At 40.7% G+C, this 22,614-nt stretch overlaps 1 protein-coding gene across 1 annotated transcript; it reads right to left on the reverse strand.

Moving 5' to 3' along the window:
* Positions 1 to 27: 27 nt before the first annotated feature.
* Positions 28 to 20,914, reverse strand: serinc5 (serine incorporator 5). The gene is made up of 12 exons (XM_023289867.3): positions 20,697 to 20,914; positions 12,026 to 12,193; positions 8,717 to 8,895; positions 7,428 to 7,510; positions 7,057 to 7,150; positions 6,159 to 6,370; positions 5,863 to 5,955; positions 4,876 to 5,002; positions 3,909 to 3,978; positions 3,661 to 3,697; positions 3,133 to 3,277; positions 28 to 1,846 (listed from the first exon to the last, which is right to left on the reverse strand). The coding sequence occupies exons 1-12, from the start codon at positions 20,736 to 20,738 to the stop codon at positions 1,702 to 1,704; spliced, it is 1,395 nt and encodes a 464-aa protein (XP_023145635.1). The 5' UTR covers positions 20,739 to 20,914; the 3' UTR covers positions 28 to 1,701.
* Positions 20,915 to 22,614: the final 1,700 nt, after the last annotated feature.

Here is a 22,614-nt window from a genome sequence, read left to right on the forward strand (position 1 = left end):
TTCTATTTGCAAATAAAGACACCACGCGGAGTTCAAAGGATGTTTAATGAAAGAGTTGGAACTGCATGGCACCTACATTATTGTATTTCAAACATAAAACTTGGTCACAAAGTGTTTCTGGTAGTATATAGCCTTCACAGTGGGTCCTGCTATCAGATTTTCTCACTTTCTTTTTTTTCCTTTTCTTTACATTGAAGCTGCTGAGCACCATTAAATATCGACATTCATACTAATCAGTAGAATGCAGAAATGCTTCCAAAAAGATGAATTCACATGACAGTTTTTGCAAGTATATGAAGCACAATTCTAATTTAAAGATTCACAAAGCTTTAGCCAAAATGTACACATAAGTTATTCTAAAACATGTTAGGAATATAATTAGACAAAGGGAAAAACTGATTGATGGAATGAGAAACAAAAATGTCTTGCTTGTGCAATATAGAATATATTGTATTTTTGTACAATACATAAAATGTTACACCGATAAACAGGTAACCTTACGGCAAGGTGTGAATTTTAATTTGCAGTAAACTCAACATCCAGTGTTGATAAACTCTATTAGAAGCAGTCATGCTACTTTATTCCGATCACCATGATGTACTGACGCATGTAACAAAGACAAGGCAAAAAGCATTTAAAACTGTACAGAAAATAGCTGGTTTAAGTGTCTGTGTGTGCATGCAAATACATAATGATTTTAGTTACGTTTTTCTCTGTAACAATCTGTGTAGTTTCTGGTTTTCTGACATCTACCTTTGGCAAATGTTCCTCATCTGTGTCACTGCAGCTCTTCCAGAGAGGTGGCACTACTAACGTCATTCTTACGTAAGGCAGGTTGATTTGAAGAGTGCTGCCGGGTACAACAACAATGATGACTGGAAGTGTATAAATGACATGATTTTTCCTAAGAAAAGATTTGGCTCAAAGGGAGCAATGACATTAATAAAACCTTAAACAGTATCCTTCTGATCTAAGTGGAAACTTCACAACACCGGGCGTCTAAAAGAGCTTGTTCTGTTGCATAGAAAACTCCTACAAAAGGGCACAATGTAACAAAGCATCAACATGTACAGCTACAACGTGAGCCTGAGAGATGAGTTTTTAAACAGAGTCAAGGACAAATGTAATTCAGCTCACAACACATTCCCTCTTTGATTCTTTAAAACATTTAAATAAATACAATTTCTTCTGTAACATCTCTAGCATGAAATAAATTTGTCCCAAAACTTTGCTACAACTTTATGGTCCGACTGTACAGAGCTGAAATGCCTGGGTAGGGGTAAAAGCGAGAATACAAGAAAAACACGTACAGAAACACATACAAAAAATAGACCTTCAAGTCTGAAATTTTCATCAAATCCATAGGAGCTGAATGTTTCCCTACATAACTCGGCTCCCATGATTCTTTGTCTAATTTCAAACCTGTAATTAATACAAAACTCCAAGAGTCAGTGGTAGTAAAAAAATAAAAAACACATCAAGGTATTAACAGCTTAACATTGGAAAACAAAGTCAAATAAACACTAGCATATAAAACAAAAGGCAACAGATAATCCTCCATTTGAAACGCTGAGGGTAGTGTAGGGTTGTGTTTCAAGGTAAAAGAGGGCGTGTGGTGGTCCCTTGGCCTTGCATCGGAGCTTCTACTCGGCCACATCCAAAGAATCAGAGTAGCGTGACCCTTGTGTAGTGATCTGTGACCTAGGCCTCAAAGCGCTTTGGGCAGACCATGGGGGCAAAGAGGGTCCACATGTAGAGTATGAGACAGACCCAGCAGGAGGCCATCTTGATCCAGAACACTGACCAGCTCCCCTCCAACAGCTTCTCAATCTTATGACCGTCGTAACTACAAAACATGCACACAGTTAGAGGAATAAGCACACAACAGGACAGATTTATCATTATAACCTCAGAGAAGGTTTAACTCTACTGAAACTATACTGACAACATGTATCAACGGCAGTGTAAAAAACCTGAGAGCTCAATGCTTTGAAGCACATGCAAACAAAACAAATTTGACAACATGTGTGCAGCATTTAGAAAAATATGCAGAGCAGAGAGGAAGTGCAATTAAAGATAGAGATGTGCAGCAAATACAGAAAATAAAGCCAAATAAAGGAGCACAGAATGCAACAGAAATGAGTCTCAGTGATGCTGGAAAATGAGAGCAAATTAGTTTTTTGTTTTTAAAAAAAAAAAAAAAAAATCTGCTTAAACATTCTGGTTGGATTATTTACATGTTTTTGCAGGTATCTGTTGCTAACACGGCAGTGATTCTGATTAACTGTGTTTTCTGTATTTTGCCATTTTTCCACTTTGTGGCATTTTTGTAAATGCTCCAAATTTGTAAAGATTTCTTAATGTGATTGTGTTTTATTTATGTGCATGTGTTTTCTTAAAGGTCCCACACACTCCTTTTCAGCGAATTAATCAAAATCTCATGTCTCCACAGTGGGTTTTTCATTTTTTCAGCTCAAACTAATGTAAAATTTAATGTTAAATGGTTCATTTTACTATGACTGTATAATTCCTGGTTTTAGGGCTCTTCTAAAATGGGTGGTTTTGAGGAGTGGCAGAAGCAAACATAACAAGAAAAGCACTCAGAGAGCGCAGCACTCCGCCAAGGCTACTCAGTCGTCCTATGATTTTTTGACGGATAAGTCCGCAGCGGTGGATTTGTAGTAGGATCGTAATCACGTGATCATCAGCAGGCAGCTGACGTACCTTTCAATTGTTGTCATAGTTACAGTGACGCCGTGCCCCTAGCTCACAATGACACAAAAATCTTTAACAAATCCATGGATCCAGACTATAAGCCGCATCACTGCCAAAATCTAATCAGTTGGTCCTTGTGTCATTTCTGACCTTCACTGAAACTTTCATCCAAATCCATTATTCCATTTTTGAGTAACGCTGCACACAGAAAGACAGACTAACAGACGGACAAACGTACACCTATCGTCACATAACTCTGCCGCGTTCCTTGGCGGAGTAATTATATGTGAACAGCATGTACTTTATACCTATAAACTTTATAACAACCACAAAACACAATAAAAATTGATTTTCACCATAAGGGACCTTCAAGGTGCAGTGTGCCGACCTCTCAGGGTCACTGTAAGTAACACTTACTGAAACCAGTTGGTGACGGTCATCATGACATAAAGGGAGCCCAGGAAGAAGACAAAGTGGAAGTAGGAGTAGCTATAGATTGTTCCCTCTCTCTCATCATACACCACGTTCTGTCCTGAACCAGTCTTCTCCTCATCGTAGTCCTCTGAAAAGCACACATCAAGTCATGAGGGTCGGTAACACATCTAACGAGTAGAAAGATGTGAAGAGAATGACAAACAAGTGGTGATATTTTTCTGATGGTTATGATTTCTAATATATAACTATTATATTTCCAGCAGGTGGCAGTGTGAGCCTACCCACAATTTCACTTTGCCTTGCTCTTGCTTTACTGTGTCATACTAACCTCCTAGTAACAGTGACATCATCTGAGTTTGCTGACCAATGCTTTCTCACCATCCCTTGTCTGGCTGAGGAATAGCAATAAGCATACCCTCCCTGTGTGCAAACACCACGGCTGAGGACATATGCATATAAACTGGCTGCAGGGAGGGGTTGTTGTGGGGTAAGATATTTGATTTTCCTCACCTGTGTCATCTCCGAAGCAGAAACAGCAGCGAGCTCTCTGTAAAGTAAAGAAAACATACAGGTCACCACTGAGCTGGAATTAAGTATCTGAAAGGCATACACAAAAAGACGCACACACACTGTCTCATGGGTCTAATCTATTGAGTCTAATCAGGAGTGTCTGGCAAACGGCACTTTTGAGTTGTGGTAATGCATTTAACCAGTCTGCATATTTCATTAACCCACACACTGAATATTTTGGTGTTTACCTCAGTCTCTGGCTCACTGTTTCTACACACTCTGAGCGCTGCAGAGCTTCGCCTAGTGGTGGATGTCAAACTAGACGGAGGGATGAGAAAGAGAAAGGTCAGAAAAGCGTCACAGTTCTTTCCCCCCAATAATTTGCAGTTTTGGATTGCTGCAGAGTCTAATTTCCTCATCTTCAGGGAGCGACCACAAGAGACAGGATGCCTCCACTCGATGGAAAACACATGTGAACTAAAGCAGAAAACCATAGTTCTTGTCTCTCACAGCCTTTGCTCAGCCACAGCCAATCACACACTGCCTCCTCAGAGTCACAGCCAATCCAAACTACCTTGTCTGTCTCGCTACAGCCTGCCATGAAACACATTTTATTTCACCCGGTTGCCTACAACAGATCTGCTGCTAATTGGCATGAAAAACATTAAATAAAGATACATTACTGGAAAGCTTGATTTGCATAAGAAGCATGAGTGTGTGTCCTTGAGAGTGAGATCATTTTGGGCCATTTTGAGCAGTCCTCGCTTTCTGACACACTTTCAAAAGGCTATTTGGGGTTCAATATTTGGTTTTAGGATTCATGTTGGAATGAGGTTTAGGATGGAATAAGTTTGTGGTTAAGCATTTCGGTGTGGTGGTCAAGAATTGGCTAAAGGGGCTCTGGGAATGCATTATGTTAATGAATATTCTTAAATACATAGCCGTACAAACTTCTACCTTTGTGTGATAAAATTTTGCTGGAAACTATGTTGCAGTCACAACATTTCCGCATTGTGACGACATTTCTGTTCCTCACAACTATGTGGGGCTGGTTGAGGATTAAGACTTGGTTTAAGGTTCGATTAAGGTTGGGATTAGGCACTCAGTTATGGTGGTTACGGTTAGAGGAAGACACTAGGGACTGCATTATGTCACTAAGTGTCCTAACACAGAAAGAAAGACACAAGTGTGTGTGTGTATGTGTGTGGGTCTTACCAAGAGTAAAGGACGCAGCCAAATAGGATAATGGTTCCCATAGTGGTGACAATCTTCATGTCGCTTTCCAACCCGGAGTTGAAAGGAAACACACATACAGTTGTGTTCACACCATCCTTCTCCACCACTAGACAGAAAGAATGTGCAGACACAGATGGATGAGGGGAAAAAACAAGGGGGAGTATTATTAGTAGTAGGGACATTACGAAAGATGTTGGGTGTATTTTGGCACAGTGCAACATGCATCATGTAGAAAAGCAACATCCTTTTGTAACTGTATGTAGTGCAATTAAGTGTAACGTAGAAGGTATGTGCTGATACTAAATCTTACTAGTGAATATTCATAATATGAATTGCTCAACTACTCACAATCTCGACAGTTTATTTTATTTTCAGCATCACAACTTAAGCTTTCTGACCTTTTAGCATATCTATACTATTGCTCAATCTTTGAAAGGCCTGAGTTTTAGTTTAAGTTTTAGTCTTGGGCATAGACTGCTCTTGAGCCTAACAGAACAACCATCATTTTTTATTGTGTTGCTCTGTAATTGCACAAATACAACACAAATAGCTGATAGTCTATAACATTTTAAAAACACAGGCCACTTCAATAAGCAACTTATTTTACATTTCCATTAAAACATCATGTGTTGCAGAAACAATCAAAGGGGAGCTTTGTATTGTGGCTAAGATTTCTGTCTGCAAACAAATTGCTTGTGGCTTTAAGTCGACGGTGTCTATTCTACAGTGCATGCATGTGGAGCTCCTTCCTTCCGGTCATGGCTAATTGTTGCCACTTAACGTCTGCTATTAAGTATGTATTTTATTGATTGTATAATTAATATTTAGAAACATCCCATTTGCACAACTGTACAATCCTTAACTGTGTCAGTTAAAGAGCTTATGTCGATCATATCGAATGTTCGACTCAATATAAATAATACCTGTTTATCCAAGCTGGTAGAGACTGTGTCTGTTCATACTCACTTTCTTTTGGCTTGCTGGAGAAGGCTGAGAATGTGAGATACATGACATACACACTGATGACTCCTGGTTGCAGCAGGCCTGATGTAGGTTGCACTGCAGAGGCACAAAAGTCAATACAGAACTTTAAAACAAGTGTGTATACTGACTGAGTTCAGTAAGTTTACTGTGTCTCAAATATGCTGCCATTTGTGAGGTTCTTTGTGATATACCACATTCCTCTAACCACCATCCAAATGCAACATCTTCATTTGTATTACAGTCAAATTAGATAAAGCGCTTGTGAGTCTGATTCTTACATTTCTGTATGCAGGGGGAGATGGCCAACAGGGACACAATGAGGCAGAGGCTTCCATTGATGCCCAGGAAAATCTTGTTAAGTAAACAGGCCTCAGGGTGGGTGTAGAAGAGGCCCATGAAGACCACCGCTCCCACTGCAACACTGAACAAAACCAGAGTAACGAAGGCCAGAGCAGCATACCACAGACGATTATACTTCACTCCTGAACTCCTGCAGACAGAAAAAGAAAGGGCGACAGAGAAAACAGAGCAAAAAGGGAAAAACACAACATGAACAAAGGGAAAGCAAAATAAATAAGCAAAATGATAAGTCAACGGGGGCAAAGGCAAAGCAAACTGACCCAGGAGAAATTGGCCTAAAGAAAAATTAAAAGAGAGAGAAAGCGTCATGTTTGGAGAGTTACTCCTTCATCCTGAGGACAAGAGAAGACAGGTTTATGGCTGCTGAAGAGCTTTTGCATAAATTTTACTCTGTCTGGAAATTTAAGTTTACTACATTACTAAGTAAAGAGGCTCCAAGTGCACATACCAATGCACAGTGCGAGGTTTAAGTTTACTGCACTGGTTCCCCAAACCATCAAATTTCTCAGAAACAGTCTAAGTATGTGTGTACGAAAAGGAAAACTCCTAAACCACAGAGTGTTCATCCTGTGAATCTGCAGAGAACTGGCCACCTTCCAAGCCAGCCCTCCACCCAAGAATATACAAAGTCTCATGATTTCCTTTTTCCAAGTTTTTTTCACTTAAATAACCCCACAGAAGAACACGTCCCACCTACCTTTTCAAGAACAAATGAAAAGCACTGTGCTGATCTCATTTAAAGGATGTCCCCATTGTGAGGCAATGAGGTCCTGGGAAAAAAGACAAAGGAGCAGAGACGAGACGTGTTGCTCTCACCAGTTTGTGTTCCATCTGTGTGCAAACTCCACCAACAGCATGAGTTGGATGAGCAGGAAAATGAACCCGCCAGTGGCTCCTACATAGCGCCACACTGCGAACAGAGGAAATTGTTAAAATGATGGCACGGCATTCACAAAACAGCTTAAATCTGCAGTAAAGCGAAGGACCCTTAAGCTGTGAGAGTGTTGAAATGATTGTTCAAATATGGACAAAATTTCAGGGTCACTGTAGAAGTCTATTTGCTTCTCATTACTTTTCTGTGAACTACCAGTTTTTACCTTTGTGGCCCTAAGATGCACACATTAATGATGTGAATGAATGAATGGTTTATAGTGCTGTAGCTTTAGAATTAACTGTCGTGTTTATACCTTCCAGAAAGGTTCCCTCATCAGGAAGGAAGAAGCCACCAGCGCAGCAGGCTGCCAGCGCTATGAACTTCAGCAACCAGAATCTGAAATTAGAAGCAGCGATAACGTAAGAAAAATGACAATCAGCATAATGCCACACAAAACAATGACTGTTGACAGAAGAGCCTCAGTAAGACTTTAGTCTCCAAGTCGAATGGTGGATTAATTGTTGAATATGCTGTAATCCAACCAAATTATTACTGATCGGACACTTGCTGGTGTTACTTTAATAAACAGAAAAGTGCTACATCAAAAGCCTTCTAGGACTGACTCATTATATTTCATGGAGGTAGGAACAGACTACCTGTACATACTCCTGCTTGTCACAACTTTGAAGTAGAGTGTAAAACTTATATCACAGCTCAAATCCTGCAAAGCATATTATCGAAAAACAGCACTTCTGTTATATTCTTCAATATTTCTGGTGCTGAGATCAAGAGTTGATTTAGTTCCATTTCTAGAAATTGTATGAATATAATCAATTGTACGCTAGTTTGCTTTCGGTCTATTATCATTTCAGTATAAATAATATAATGAGGTTAAAATGATTTAATATGCTGCAGATACTAGCTTTTTAGACTCATTTGTAATTAATTTACACTAACAAAGACAGAATGTGTAGTGCACACAGTGCACGGTAGCTGATTTGGTTAATCACAACATGCAGATTTTTTTTTCTTCCATGCAACCAACTGATTATTTCAAGATTATGTACAACTTCAGTCGATCAAAATTTCCTTTGCTTGGATATAGCTTAATATAAACAAATACTGCACATCTATATTTATATAGAGTCAGCGTGGCTTTTTTGATAGTATAAGGAAGAAAGATACAGAAAACACACGTCAGTGCTGAGTATGTAGTATAACAAATCCAAAAATATTTCAGCATAATATGATCTGGCAGTCAACTTAGCGGATGTTGATATTTTTTCATACTCCTAGGAGTTCAGTGAACTGTTCAGAAACAACCTGTCATGTTGACTGAGGCCTGGCAAAGAAATGCTCTCTTACAGCATGAAGCTGTTTGAAAGCCTTACTGGTAAAAATCCTACACTAAGATATTGAACAGACATAACTAACATTGCCATTAAAGAAAATCTGGTTGTTTGATGTACCTCCCTTTTCTCCAGTTTGGCTTTTGTCAGTCTCAACTGACAAGTACCTAAGTTCAGTGTTTTTGCTAAATATAGATGATGGTCAATTGTTTACCTGACAGGGCAAAACAGTAATGGAAGAAATTCTTCTTACCCGTTATGTATTGCCGCCCTGCAGCCTTGGCTGTTGTTGACTCTTATGGTGAAGATGGAGAAGAGTAGGAAGAAGCAGGCCATCCCAAAGCACACCTTGTAGACAGCCGAGTAACCAACCAGAGTTTTGCAGTTCTCTCCTGCATTCATCCTCTCACACAATTCACTGTAGAAGGGGATCTGATTGGGAAAATCATAAACCCAAATGACTTAGATTAGATCATTATGGCGTTGAAAAGAACTCCATCTCTGCTCATGTTTGTCTAGTGCACGGCCTCAGTGAAAGGGCCCAATAGTGTCTATTCTGAGCGTCACGCCTCTAAAGGAGCAGAAAGAGAGAACAGGCAGCAACAACAACCCCTCTTTCTTTCCATGGAGCCCTCTTTCATCCTTCGTTCTCTACAGCCTGTTAGAGGGGCCTTACAACTAACTGTCAGTGTACACAAACAAAAGACACAGATGAATAAATTAACCGCCTTTTGTCACCAAGTCAGAGGAAATGGGACGAAGGAAAAGCAGAGACGGCATGAACAAGAGAGAAATACTGGAACATCCCTCTTAACACAAAATTCCTAAAAAACGTTTTGAACAACGGTGAGCTGCATTAAAAGAACAGGGCACAACTGGAGTGAATAATACAGATAAAGACCTTGTTGTGGCCTTCAAATGAAAATTGTGCCTCAGTGGCTGAGTGCCAACAGAAGAGACAGCCTTCGCATTTGATAACCACAGAATGGAGACTCAAATATCTGCCTCTCAACTGTAAAATGTCTGCCAAGTCAAGTACAAAAGATGATTTTAAACAAAAGTAACTGTTCTAAGAGAGCTGAAGCTTTATTTTGAGATATATAAATGGTTTAACTTGGCTTTACCAATTACTGTCAGAGAACTTTGGTCCTTAAAAGTTGTACCATGGGTGAAACGCCAGAGGATTGAGTTGTCATCATCTCAGTGTGTACCACAGTCTAGAGCCACATCACAACATAAAGCAAAAAGCCCAGTTTTGGAGCCTTTGTCTCATGTTGAGGACCATATTAGCATGTCCATGGTGTTGTGATTAAGAGGGAAAGGGGCCGGCTGTTTGAGACTGCTGTAAATCTCTTAAGAAAAGATCAGCGCTCTCATACGCACAATGGCTGCTCTCTTAGCTAGGACTTCCCACTGTGCTCAGTGTGTGACTGACAGTGTGTGGATGTATGTGTGTGTAACTCAGCAGGCTTTGTGTGGGGCTATCAGAGGCCATTTTGTGCCTGGATGGGTCTTTTACAGGGTTCTCTTCCCACAAGGAGACACACAGTAGGGAGTCGCTTTAACGCTGTACTGTAGACACTGGCAGAGAAAGAAGAAGAAAAAAAAAAAAACAGCAGACGAAGATTGCCGGAAAAATAACATCTTCAAATAGCACTGTCAGTTGAGGAAGCTTTGTCATTGCCATGGCAACACAGTCAGCAGAAGGTGTTCTTTCGATATAGAAACAAGGCTGTTTCCTGTTTACACTGAAAATGATGTTGATACACACTGTACTGCATGGTACCCTGAAAGAGGTACATCACTTTCCAACCTCATATATTCACCTATCACTGTAAATGCATACAAAAGGAGAAGAAGGTTGTGTATCAGGACTTCGTCTGAGACCTTGTGCCACACTATCACTGCAGTTTGACTGAACCAGATGACAAGGATAACTCTATTGTAGTAGATGACAGCAATCAACATAGCATCCCTGTATAATGTGAACTCCTCAGAAGAAAACAGGAAGCAATCTTGCATATGGCTGACTCAAAGAGGTAACACTGAGGAAAAAAGCAACATGAAAGCTGTAAAGATCATAAGAGAGAGCACTGGCCTGAATGCATCTTCTCCTAACTTCAAAGGCTAGGTGGGTGGTTGCAACAAAAATCGACCAGGATGAACACCTGCCTTCTCATCTCTAGCCTTACTACTGTCCTGATACACATGGGATCTCCTGTTGGAATGATGTCTGTTTAGCCCGTAGCAATGCTATAAATGTTTCATTTTGCCAGTTAGCACTGGCAAGGAAATACTCGTAAATTCTCTCAAATTTTATTCTATTTATAGCACAAGCAGGCCACAAGAGTTGGCACACCTGAAAACACCCATTTCAAAACATATGTGGCCAGTGTGTGACCAGCAAATTTTCTCACCTTACTTTCAGTTGCGCTCCATGCTTGTGCTACTCGACTATCTATTGACAGTCAGACCTCATTTTAGGTACACGGTGTAACTTCTGTGAATCTAAGTCATGGGAGAGTGTAGAGGCATAGCAGGAAGCCAAACAGTGTTGAAGGTCACAGTACATTGAGGTTACTGTTGGCTTGGTTACTCCAGCCTCTGAACTGATCCTCACTCTTCTACTCAGTAAACTGGGCCACACAGTGACAGAATTAAGACTTTAAAGCTAGAAATACTAATAAAAATAAAAGGTGTAAACTCACAGACAATGCAATACAAGTATAACTTCTTTGTGAATGATGACACAAATTTTTCAGCCTCAACAGTCAGAAAGTGGGCATAAATCTATATTACTATGCAATCTTTTTTTTGGATAATTCAAAGAGCTCACAAATGTTCATGTTTTTCTGTTCAAAAAGGAAATGAACACCCGTCATGAATCAATCTCACCTGCTGAACAATACTTCTGGTTACACAACAAAGGTAAAGACAAAGTTAAAAAGATTGCATCTGGGTGAACTGATGGATGGGGTATCTATGCACAATTCACCACTAACTTCTTCACTTCGACTTCAGCTGGTGACACCCAAATCGTAACCAAAAAACAACTGTAGTATGTTGGACTCCATAGGACCCCAAGAAGTCTGCAACCTACACAACTACACACATTCACAACCTCCAGTCAGCGTTGATTTAGTAGATCCTATAATAACTGATTAAATATTCACTGTACTACAGAAACACTTATTTAACAAATGCTTTTAGGACAAAGAGTCTCCAAACCACTCTACTCAATCTCCTTTCAAAGTGAAGCTGTTATAGTGTGCAGATGAGAGCTTTAATTTTCTTTGCGTGCCCATATTTCCTCTCTATCTTCTTTCTTACCATACATAATTCAAACATTTCAGTTATCTTTTATCTAAATATTCCTGAGTGTTCCTGATTTAGTTGGCATTATCCACAATCTTGCAAAGAAAAAGTTTTTCAAATGTATTTGTATCATTTATAACTTATCTTGGGGAAACTCTTCATATAGCACAGTGTACTCCATTCAGAGTGTGTGTACATGTGTCTTTTGAAGGAGTTGTACATTACAGTGTCTGATTTATGTACTCACTTTGTCTCTCAGCTCCTGGTCCACCGTGGGGGACATCATAATGACACAGATGACGGTGACCAACAGGAAGTAGAAGGCGTACATGATTCGGGTCCCCGTGGATTGTTTGATCTTCGGGCAGCAGTTACAGCAGCAGGAACAAGCAGCTGAGCCGCAGCAGCAGGCCAGCTGCACAAAGACAACAATGGAAAAGAGAGAGAGGGGAAAACTTTACCATTCCAGTTTCACAACTTTCCACACCATCTGATACAGACATCATGTATTTAGAGAAACTAAGATAATGGAGGACCAGGGTTTATGTGCTCATATTACAGTCAATCTGGTCAGCTAAAGAGCCTGAAGCTTCTTGGAAGAAAGGAAACAAGGTAGAAAAAATATTCCCCAGAAATCACCAATGTGCAGCATATATCCAGACACAATTCCAACAAAACTGTATTAAAATCGAGAAAGAGAAAGACAGCAGGGGACCAAACACAGAAAATATAATCACATATTCTACTAAGAATGAAGACAAGAAGAGACAGGCCATTCGACAGCTCACTTGATCTACAGCCTGGGAGGCAAGACACTCACACATTGAAGGTTACGCACATTTTTTGATACATTTATAGAAGTCATGTCAGTTTTAATGATAAAAGTCAAAATGACAATCTGAACATCATACCCGTTTACTCTTATGAGTTTATATGCAAATAAGGCAAAGAGAAAACAACATTAAAAAAATCTTACAAGGCAAAAAGGGAGACACCTCAGAAGAATAACAGGATTTTATCACTCTCCAGGACAGACAAAAATGCAATATGTACAAAGGAGACAGACACAGCGGTACTAAAATTTACTGGTTAAACCTTAGGAGCCTATATCAATAAACTACACTTCAAGGTTGTGTCCAAAGGGTTCTCCATGAGATGAGACTGTATGCTCTTTATTAATCCAGGGCTACAATTTCAGTTTCATTTACAAGATCTAAGAGACAGGAGCTGTGTCAGGTTCATGCCAAGTTTCGCCTGTTTGTACAGATTAGTTTCTGTGGTGTTGTGAGTTTCTTCAAAGCTGCAACATGAATATCCCCATAAAGGCAACATACATTACAGTAAAAAGCTTCCCATGGTTTATCACTTAGGGAACAGAATCTGAGATAATTTTTAAGACGGGTCAAAGCTTAACACCCCTTTGGCAAACTGTTATGTTCAGCACTGCTGATACACATTCATCTTTCCACAGTTTGTACAGTTTGCTCCAATCAAAAACTATGGCAATTTATTGAACAGTGTAAAACTTGCACCAAAAGACACCCAAATGACTGCGTCTTTGCTCATTCATGGTTTCTATCATGAGCGACAACTCCCTCGCTCTTGTTCACAGAAACAACTGTCGGTCAGCACAGACAGTCTCTTGTCTGAAAACACACTCACACAGTAACGCACAGAGGCCTACTCTGTTTCTCCTGATGGGCTGTCATATAGGAGGAGGACAGTAGCATAAAGACAGGCCCTGTGTTCTATTTAGGAAAGAGGAGGCTCTATAATTATACAGCACAAGGTCTTTCTGTAGCCACCCCACCCTGCTTGGGTAAGCCTCCTACCCTTCATCCTGCAGAACACACACTGCTGTGGTGAGAGGTAAAACTGTGATGTGGGCAACAGTTGAGGTGTAGCAGCTGCAAGGTTGCCCCATTTTTGTCTGTATCCTAACCTAATCCCGCCCTTTGTGGAATGCAACACAGACTTCAGAGGTAAAAACAGAAAGATACTCATGTGGATTACATGTCAAGGCTAGTCTGACCATGGTTGAGTTACTTGTGAGCTATGGGGAAATCTGGTCTCAAGTACTGTCATTATAGCATCAGGTGAGGGGTACAAAATTATGGACCAATAAGCAACGATTTTCCAAAAACTGCTGTCCTGTTAGCTGGAGGGTGTCAGTGCAGACTGAAACATCTCACGAAAGTTGGTCTAATCACATCTGCATCTGACTAAAGACTGCAGCTATCCATGCTTGTACTTCAAGGGTAACGCACAAACATATGCTATTTCATTATGTTGACTACGGTGTATTTCTATACAAGTGTAGAACAGGCTGTATCATGACAGCGTTTAACCAGTCCCTACAACACTTAATTAACCATCTTGCATGCATTTTTACAGTAGAAAACCGTAACAACAGACAAGAAATGAGAGTAGAAATACAAGCGGAATGGTGTGCAAAACAGTGCCCTAACATGGTAGCTCAAATCTATCCTAACAACAAGGGACACCGGTACATACAATCTGGTGATTAATACATTTTCTTTCTCCTCCAGATGCATCCTGGAAAGATCTCTTCAGTTTGGCTTTCAGTCACAACAGTAGCCTTAGTCTTTATCTCTGAGTGTGTGCCCTAAGCCAGGGTATCTAATCAGGCCAGGGTGTATTGGTGTAGCAAAGCCAGTGTGCAACATTGTCTGATGCGCAGCGTTCTGCTCCAGATGCCACTAATGTGTAACATTACACCAAGGCACATAAGCACATGGTTAGGATCAAGCTTCTTCTCCGCCCACATGGATCTGCCTCCTCCAGCTCTCTGTCCACAGTGATTTTTTAAATGGCCCACTCATTTGTTTTCTACCTCCAGCTGAAGAATGGTTACTTACACCCCCGTCTTTTCCGTGATGCAAGCTGAATAGTGTCATTTTGATAGTCCTATGTCAAACCAAATCAAATAATGTCTCCAACCAAGTTGTCTGTTAGAGATGAGAAACTTTCTGCTGTGTCTCTATTGGTCCATGAGAGAAGGGGGATTTCATTTGTAATAAACTGCGATTGTTAAAGCAAATGTTAATTTAAAAAAAAAAAAAGAAAAAAACACTTAACTGCACCCTTGGATCAAACAAACAAGCAAAGCAGGGTAAACATATCCATCCTTCATCTGAAAATCTGTGTTCAAGGCCTTGTGACAGAATCCATCTGTCCTTGATACAAACAGCGAATCCCTCCCTGTGCCCCATGAGTTTATTCAAGCATGAGAAAATAGGTCAAGATCGACATCACATGAGTTCCTTTACCAACACTGTTACTACCTCTACCACCTCCTCATGAGGTCTGGTTTAGGGCAGGAAACACAAAGACCTCATGCTACATCAGAGTTTATCCCCATTTAGGATTCAACAGGGGGGCTGTTAATATCATTCATGGATACTCGTGGAAGCAGACATCAAGCTCAAGCATGTGGACAGAATTTACCAGAACTTGATAATAATATGAAACAGTGTATGTAAGAGGTTTGTCCTAGAGACCAAATGAAAATATTTCTGCTTTCACACGTTCACAGATTTTTAGCCTTGAATCCATGCATGGGCCTCCTGGTTTCCATTCGACTACACACAGCTTAACAGGATAAGCGGTTTTCTTTGTCTCTGCTGCACCCACATGTCTTCCTCAATGGGCGATTAATTAACCCCACCAGACTGAAAGTAATCAGGAAAAAAAACAGTACAATTTAAGTCGTGAGGGTGTTTAGATTTCATTAGTTAGGGGGTGTTTCACCAGCGGGCTGCACACAGCGAGGGGGCTGAACGGCAAACTCTGCAGAACTGATGAAGGGAGAGGGAGGCGGCAAAGAGGGATGTCTTTAGGAATTCCAGCACACACAGATACAAAAAGAGTATCCATGGCAACTAGCGCTGACCCTACCCACTTGATAGGCCATCCACCCCCTCTCCGACTGCCCGGCTGCCCCACCAGCATGTCGACAGGTGGTTGGCATGTTTGCAGTTTACCCCCCTGCTTAAATATCCACAGCAGCCTCTAAACTGTGTCACATTGCTCTTGCCCGCCATCCCAAAGAGCAGCATCCAATTCTACATTAAACACTGAATTCAGCTACCTATGCAGAGGGAAATTCGGGACAGACTCTCATAACCAAACCTCACTACGTTGTGACAGACTCTCAAGAGACAAACACGTCTCTTTGATTCATCCTAATGCTACTTTTCCCTTTCTTCACGTCTCATCCTCCATCCTCCCTAAATCTGCCATTTGGAGGCTTATTGTCTTTGTCTCCTGTGTTTTTTCCTCTTATTTTCCCCTTTTTCACCCTGTCTTTGTTATTTCTAGCTGCCCTTTCCCCTTTGACAATAACCCTCTGATGCCTAGCTCCCTTTCAGCTGTTCTAGGGGTCAGGGGAAAGACGATATTGCTCCTCCTTACACAGGATTCAGCAGAGAGAAGACCCTCAGGAAATGAACATAAATGCCATTCAAACTGAAGCATGTGGTGTTTAGACAGAATTGGTCTGTAAAACCTTTGATTGTTCAGCCAGGAGTCTGACCTAAAGTTTAATGCTTAATCAACAAATCCTACGCACTCCTACATGTAATCAATCCAAAGACCGCCTGTGTGACTACACTGTGAGCTATTTCGCAGAGAACTGATGACAATTACCATGTTTCACCCCTCCTCTCTATTCTTTACTACTTTTATCATCAAAGCTGCAGTGATGAAAAGGACCGGAGACTTTGACAAACAGGAAATGGAAAGTGTAGCTGAAATCAAACCCACAGCAGTGAACTATGGAGCACATAGCTGCAGAGAAGAAACTTCTTATGCAATACCAACAGGCCTTCGCAAAAAGAGGTCATATACACTATATCCCTGTGAGAGGACAAAAAAAATCAGGACGGAACCTCCTCTAACAAGTCAACATTTACACAAGTTGGGGAGTGAGGACATGATCAGCTGGCAAAACTGGTATGGAGGACATCGAAGAACAATCCTTTGAACAGCAGTACTTGACATCAGGATACAGAAATTGTTCTAGTGGCTGTAACAGACTTAAAAAGAGGAAAAACTTGCTTCTGATTTGAGATCTAGCTTTGGTGTATTAGTAATGATAGGCAGACCAGATACACACACCCTGCCCTGGAAAAATATAGCACAGCACAGACAGGCATGACTCACGACTGAGCCGTGAACTGTCAAACAACCTGACCTGCACAGGGTGGTATAACAAGTTCAATGGCGGTTTCAGTGGGAATAGAAACCTCAAGTTGAACCAAACCATCAGTGTGTTTATTCAGTCATTCATCATATCTAATATTAATCTTTATTTCCTGTCCTACTTCCCTTTAGTGCATCAAGCAGTTCATATTCACACTATGCAAAAGCTGGCCGCGTCTAAAATGTGGGAACTCCCTGTCTGTCAAAGCGTAATGATAATGGCCACCGGATAAAGTTGACCACAATGAATCCCGACAGACCAAATGGCTCAGATGAAACTGTCGGCACACCCTCTTATCTCAAATTACAACAATGCTTTGTGCTGAAGGCAGTCACAGGAAACCACCATGGGAGGAAAAAAAATGAAAAAAAGAGAGACAAGCGAAACAAAAAGAACTTTAAAACAACAGAATACAAGGCAGGATCTTTCTCACATAAGTTAATTTGGCCCAAGCACCACACCAAGACCTACTCCATTTCCCCTCATACTGTGACTGACAGCTCCACTATTGTCTATATAGCTAGGCAGCTGTATACACACAGCAAAAATGTATCACTGCTCTGTTTCCTATACACAAAGGGAGGGCTTTGCTTCTCTCTTGGCAAATATAGCCCCTAGCTACAACCAACAGAGAGAAACTTTAGTCCAGTGGAGAGAAAAGAAAGAAAAAAACTAACAAAAGGCAAACTGAGGTACAGTGAAGAGCCGAAAAACAGAGAAACGGGAATGACACAAGCCCTCACAGACAAAGAAGTCCGTCACAAAAATAACCAAAGGAAACAGACCAAACAAGAGCAGGAAGACAGCCAAAATAGAAACCAGTATCAGATCAACAGGTACAGACTAATACAACGTTGTGTTGTGTTTACCTAGGAGCCTGTTTCACTTCCCAAACTGTATCATCTACCGGTATGTGACTACACCTAAACAGAACTGGACAAAGAGTTGGCTGGGATTTTACAGAATTACATCAGCACCTGCAATCCTTGCACACAAAAATAATAAATTACAGAGACATGGGAGGATTGGGGAAGGGAATGTTGAGCAAGACATTATCTCCTTGACAGTTCAGAGCGAGACAAAAGAGATGAAAGTTGGCCAGTGATGTCCCTGTGGGAAAACAAACTCCTCCTGCTGCTGCTGCTGCTGACCACAGCTAAATTCCTGAGGGGTAGTTGAAAATAGCACACGTGTCTCGCATGTACACAGTCAGCCAGTGGTTCTAATCATCCGACTGACCCAGAAATTTATTTTGGAGGGGACTGCAACAGATGTCTAGCGGCAGTATTCAACTGGGCTATAGGTTTACAAACGAGTGCTCATCAGCAGCTGTTTTTAAGATCACCTGCCCCCTGTTACAAACGGTAACCATGCTGTGACCCCAGCAAAAAGTATTCAAGCTGTCATCTGATGCCTTTGTGTGAGTGCTGCTGGGACTATTTTAACATTACCTTCGATATAAATCAATTGTGGAATCAATATTCACAAATCATACCCCAAAATTCACAATAAATGAAAAACCTATCCTTATTTCTCGCCAAGCTATTTTTGTTATTGTTCACAACCCACATGAAAGCAAGACAGCCAAAAGTATTTGGTGGATAAAGCGTGGTATCCTAGTGAAGAGCTGTGCAACATGAAAATACTCGTAGCATCCACAGAGGCTAGGGTGTAGAGTCAGAAATGCTCAATGTCTCATTCAAAGATACTTAATCAGAGAGGATGCTGGCAGAACAACAGTCTCTAGTACCCTCCTGACTAAAAGACTCTGCCAAAGGTCCCTGTACCATAGCTGTGCTGCTTACAGTCCCCCGCATGGTTTCAGTCCTGTCCCACACTCACAGCCAACGCTTGTAGCGCTTTGGACAACAGTCAACATTGAGCTAAAGCCTTCCCCCAGCCCTTACCCCATCGCAACATGGCATACATCCCTGATCCCACTGAGAAATTACGCACTAGCTGCTCCCACACCATGCCTGCTCCTCTCTTCCAATCTAACCCAAACAACGCCCACCCTCCTCTAATTTCCACCTTCGAGCCAAGGAGGAAATTAACAGACCACACATCGCTTTGAGCCACTCTAAACCTCAAGAGTACCACATATATGCACAGGCAGAATAAGCTAATTATAAGTAAACATAATTAGAGATGGTGGCAAACTAAATGAACTGCCTGCGATTGGGATTAGTATACCACCAGCACAGCAACACAAAACTGATCTTTTTGTTTGCCCTTGATTTTCTTTAAATCCGGCCCTGTTTCCATCACTCCCTGTCTGCGAAAAGAACGGGAAATAGAAGTGAGCTCCCCTTAATTGAGGGATGTGCATGTGTAATTAAATTCCTGCCCAGACCAGCTCAGCAGTAGCGACCCTGTGGCCAAAAACAGTCTGTTGGTTATCAAAAAAAGGCACTCAGCACGACAGAAATCCCTCTCTGGATTACACCGAAATCGCCTGTCTGGCTTTTCAAAGAAATCCTCCAATGTCACAGTTCTTCAGGAGCCCTCATGTACTTGAGAAATGACGTAACCACCAATCAATTTCATTATCAACTGAATTTCAAATTAACTGATTAATCCTTTAATCTCTCATAAAATACAAATCACAGCCTTTTAAAGCCTGTGTCCATGTTTTCAGATCTCTTGATGTGTCCAATCAATAATCAGTCCAAAATTCAATTTATCATCATGAAGGACAAAGAAGAACAGTAAACATTTACAACTGAGACACTGGAAGTGATGACTTTGTTGCATTTTTAGTTCAAAAATGTCTTGAATGATAATTTAAGTTCAATTTTAATTGTTATTGTGTCAGCTACAAAAGAAACCATGATATTTTTGTGTAAATTTGTAATATCGGTTCTGTTCTAAGGAAGTGTGCAAATTCAAAATATTTTTTTTAAATTTAAACTATTAATAAAAAATTCAAAAGTATTATTTTATTATTGGTGTTTTCTGCCTTTTAAAAGCAATTCTAAAAATCCAAAAGGACCCAGAAAGACTTCAGAAACAAACAAAAAAGTAGATCTGTTTATCTGTTTATTATTTTTTAGAAGATATGTAATGATTATTTTTCAAGTGAGTCTATCTGCACATTTACATCTAACTCCCTCTCTGACATAAACAAGTTTACAAACACAGCAAACACAAACCACAATACTTGTATTTATGTGATGATAGCAGAAGTACAGGCAAAAAGTCGGATTACCCCCAACTTTACTGGGAAAGTGTTGGTAAAGGTGCATTACTGGAAACAATAAAAGGAAACTGAGATGATTTTCCACTCATCTAACTGTAAAGACAAGACATTTATGCCCCTGTCAGCCCCACATTGTGTTTCTGTTTTAATTAAAACCCTTCTAAAGACCTTCGGTTGGGTTACTTTTACTTAGCTCGCGGTGTTGATGTTTTAGCTAGCTCTGCCTGCCTCGTCTCGCTTTGTCTTCCGACGGCTTTTTCGTTACTAGTGAAGTTATTCAGCGGCTTCACTGACGGATTCTAATATTTAAAACGCTGCTAATGAATTAATGGCGCTGACAGAGGAGTCGGAAATCCCCGAGAGGGAGAAAATCCGCTGACTCGCGTTAGCATCTACAGAAATAAGCACCAACTGTAAACAAGACCGTCGCGCTTCATTGTAACGTTTCATTCAACAACAACGCGAACAGCAGCGAGTCCAGCTATTGTTCCTCACCTGCGAGATACAGCACGGAGTACACATGTCCATAGGTACCATAGGTAAATACAATCCGTTTCAGGGTGAGACGAGGTTTTCTCAGTCCTCTTCTTCCTTCTAACATGAACCCAGCAGCAGCTCTCGGAGAACAACGTGCCTCTGCTCCTCAAACCGCTCCGTCCTCTTCCCCGCTTGCTGCTGCCCGCTGCCCGGCCGCCGCTGTCTCTCTCCTCCCCCTCCTTTCTTCCCCGCTGTCTCTCCTCCCACCGCACATCAGCGACAAAAAAAAAACAAACAAACAAACAAAAAAACAACAAACAACAAAAAAAGAAAAACATTTAAAAAAAAAAACCAACAAAGTCTCTCCTGCCTCTGCCACACTGAGCATCAAGAGGTGGCTGGAACCAGATGACTCAATATGTTATGAAAATCTGATTTAAAAAGCCTCTGTGATGGTAACTCTCGGGTTTCTGTGTCATGTGGCTGCTTTCTCATAAATTGTTTCGTTGTGAATTTTAGATTAGATTAGATTAAATTTTATTGGGTTTTTTTCGTTTTTTATTGATTTTCATGACTATTTACACTGTAGATTCTAATTGAAGGCATCAAAACTAGGAATGAACACATACGGAATTATGCAGTAAACAAAAAAGTGTGAAATAAGTCTAAACATGTTTTATGTTTTAGATTCTTCAAAATAGCCACGCTTTGCTTTGATTACAGCTTTGCACACTCTTGGCATTCTCTCAGTGAGCTTCATGAGGGAGTCACCTGAAATGGTTTTCACTTCACAGGTGTGCCTTGACAAGGTTCATTTGTGGAATTTCTTGCCTTCTTAATGGGGTTGGGACCATCAGTTGTGTTGTGCAGAAGTCAGGTTGGTACACAGTTGTGACAGCCCTATTTGACAACTGTTAGAATCCATATTATGGCAAGAACCAATTAGCTAAGTGAAGAGAAATGACAGTCCATCATTACTTTAAGAACTGAAGGTCAGTCTGTCCGGAAAATTGCAAAAAACTTTGAATGTATCTCCAAGTGCAGTTGCAAAAACCATCAAACGCTACGACCAAACTGGCTCACATGAGGACCACCCCAGGAAAGGAAGACCAAGAGTCACCTCTGTTCCTGAGGATAAGTTCATCAGAGTCACCAGCCTCAGAAATCACAAGTTAACAGCACCTCAGAGTAGAGCCCAGATAAATTCCACACAGAGTTCTAGTAGCAGACACATCTCTACATCAACTGTTCAGAGGAGACTGACCAATCAGGCCTTTATGGTCAAATAGCTGCTAAGAAACCACTACTAAGGAAATGGAGAAGAGATTTGTTTGGGCCACGAAACACAAAGAATGGACATTAGACCAGTGGAAATCTGTGCTTTGGTCTGATGAGTCAAAATTTGAGATCTTTGGTTCCACCGTGTCTTTGTGTGACGCAGAAAAGATGAACCAATGGTCTCTACATGCATGGTTCCCACCATGAAGCATGGAGGAGGAGGTGTGATGGTGTGGCGGTGCTTTGCTGGTGACACTGTTGGGGACTTATTCAAAACTGAAGGCACACTGAACCACTTCTTCCTGACAAATGACATATACCATAAACACTGTGGCATTTCCATTTACACTTTGACACAGAGAGAAACCTCATCCATGGAAAATCCATATTCAGGTACAACACATGCAATTAAACTATTTTGTTGAATAAAATTGGTTAGTTAGATCCACGAGAAAAGATTGTGAGCACATTAAATAAGAAGTAAGGGGAAAAGAAAAAAGAAAGGGATTTTTAAAAAAGAAGCTACATCTAAATACACTGTAAAAAAAACATTAAGTTAAACAAAAAAACTGAAAATCTGGCAGCAAGTTTGCCTGAAAAAAAGTTTTAAAAAAAACATGGACTACTGTAACACTTATATACTGTTAAAACTGTGAAA

The sequence above is a fragment of the Amphiprion ocellaris genome, chromosome 6, assembly GCF_022539595.1.
Source record: "Amphiprion ocellaris isolate individual 3 ecotype Okinawa chromosome 6, ASM2253959v1, whole genome shotgun sequence".
Lineage (NCBI taxonomy): Eukaryota > Metazoa > Chordata > Actinopteri > Pomacentridae > Amphiprion > Amphiprion ocellaris.

What these genes read in the sequence shown, in the direction of transcription:
- serinc5 (XM_023289867.3), bottom strand. Translation starts at nt 20,738, where the DNA reads ATGGTACCTATGGACATGTGTACTCCGTGCTGTATCTCGCAG. An exon ending in CTCCGTGCTGTATCTCGCAG is followed by an intron (nt 12,194 to 20,696) that starts GTGAGGAACAAT and finishes GTCTTTGTGCAG; the next exon opens with CTGGCCTGCTGCTGCGGCTC. An exon ending in GGCTGCGTCCTTTACTCTTG is followed by an intron (nt 3,979 to 4,875) that starts GTAAGACCCACA and finishes CCCTCCGTCTAG; the next exon opens with TTTGACATCCACCACTAGGC.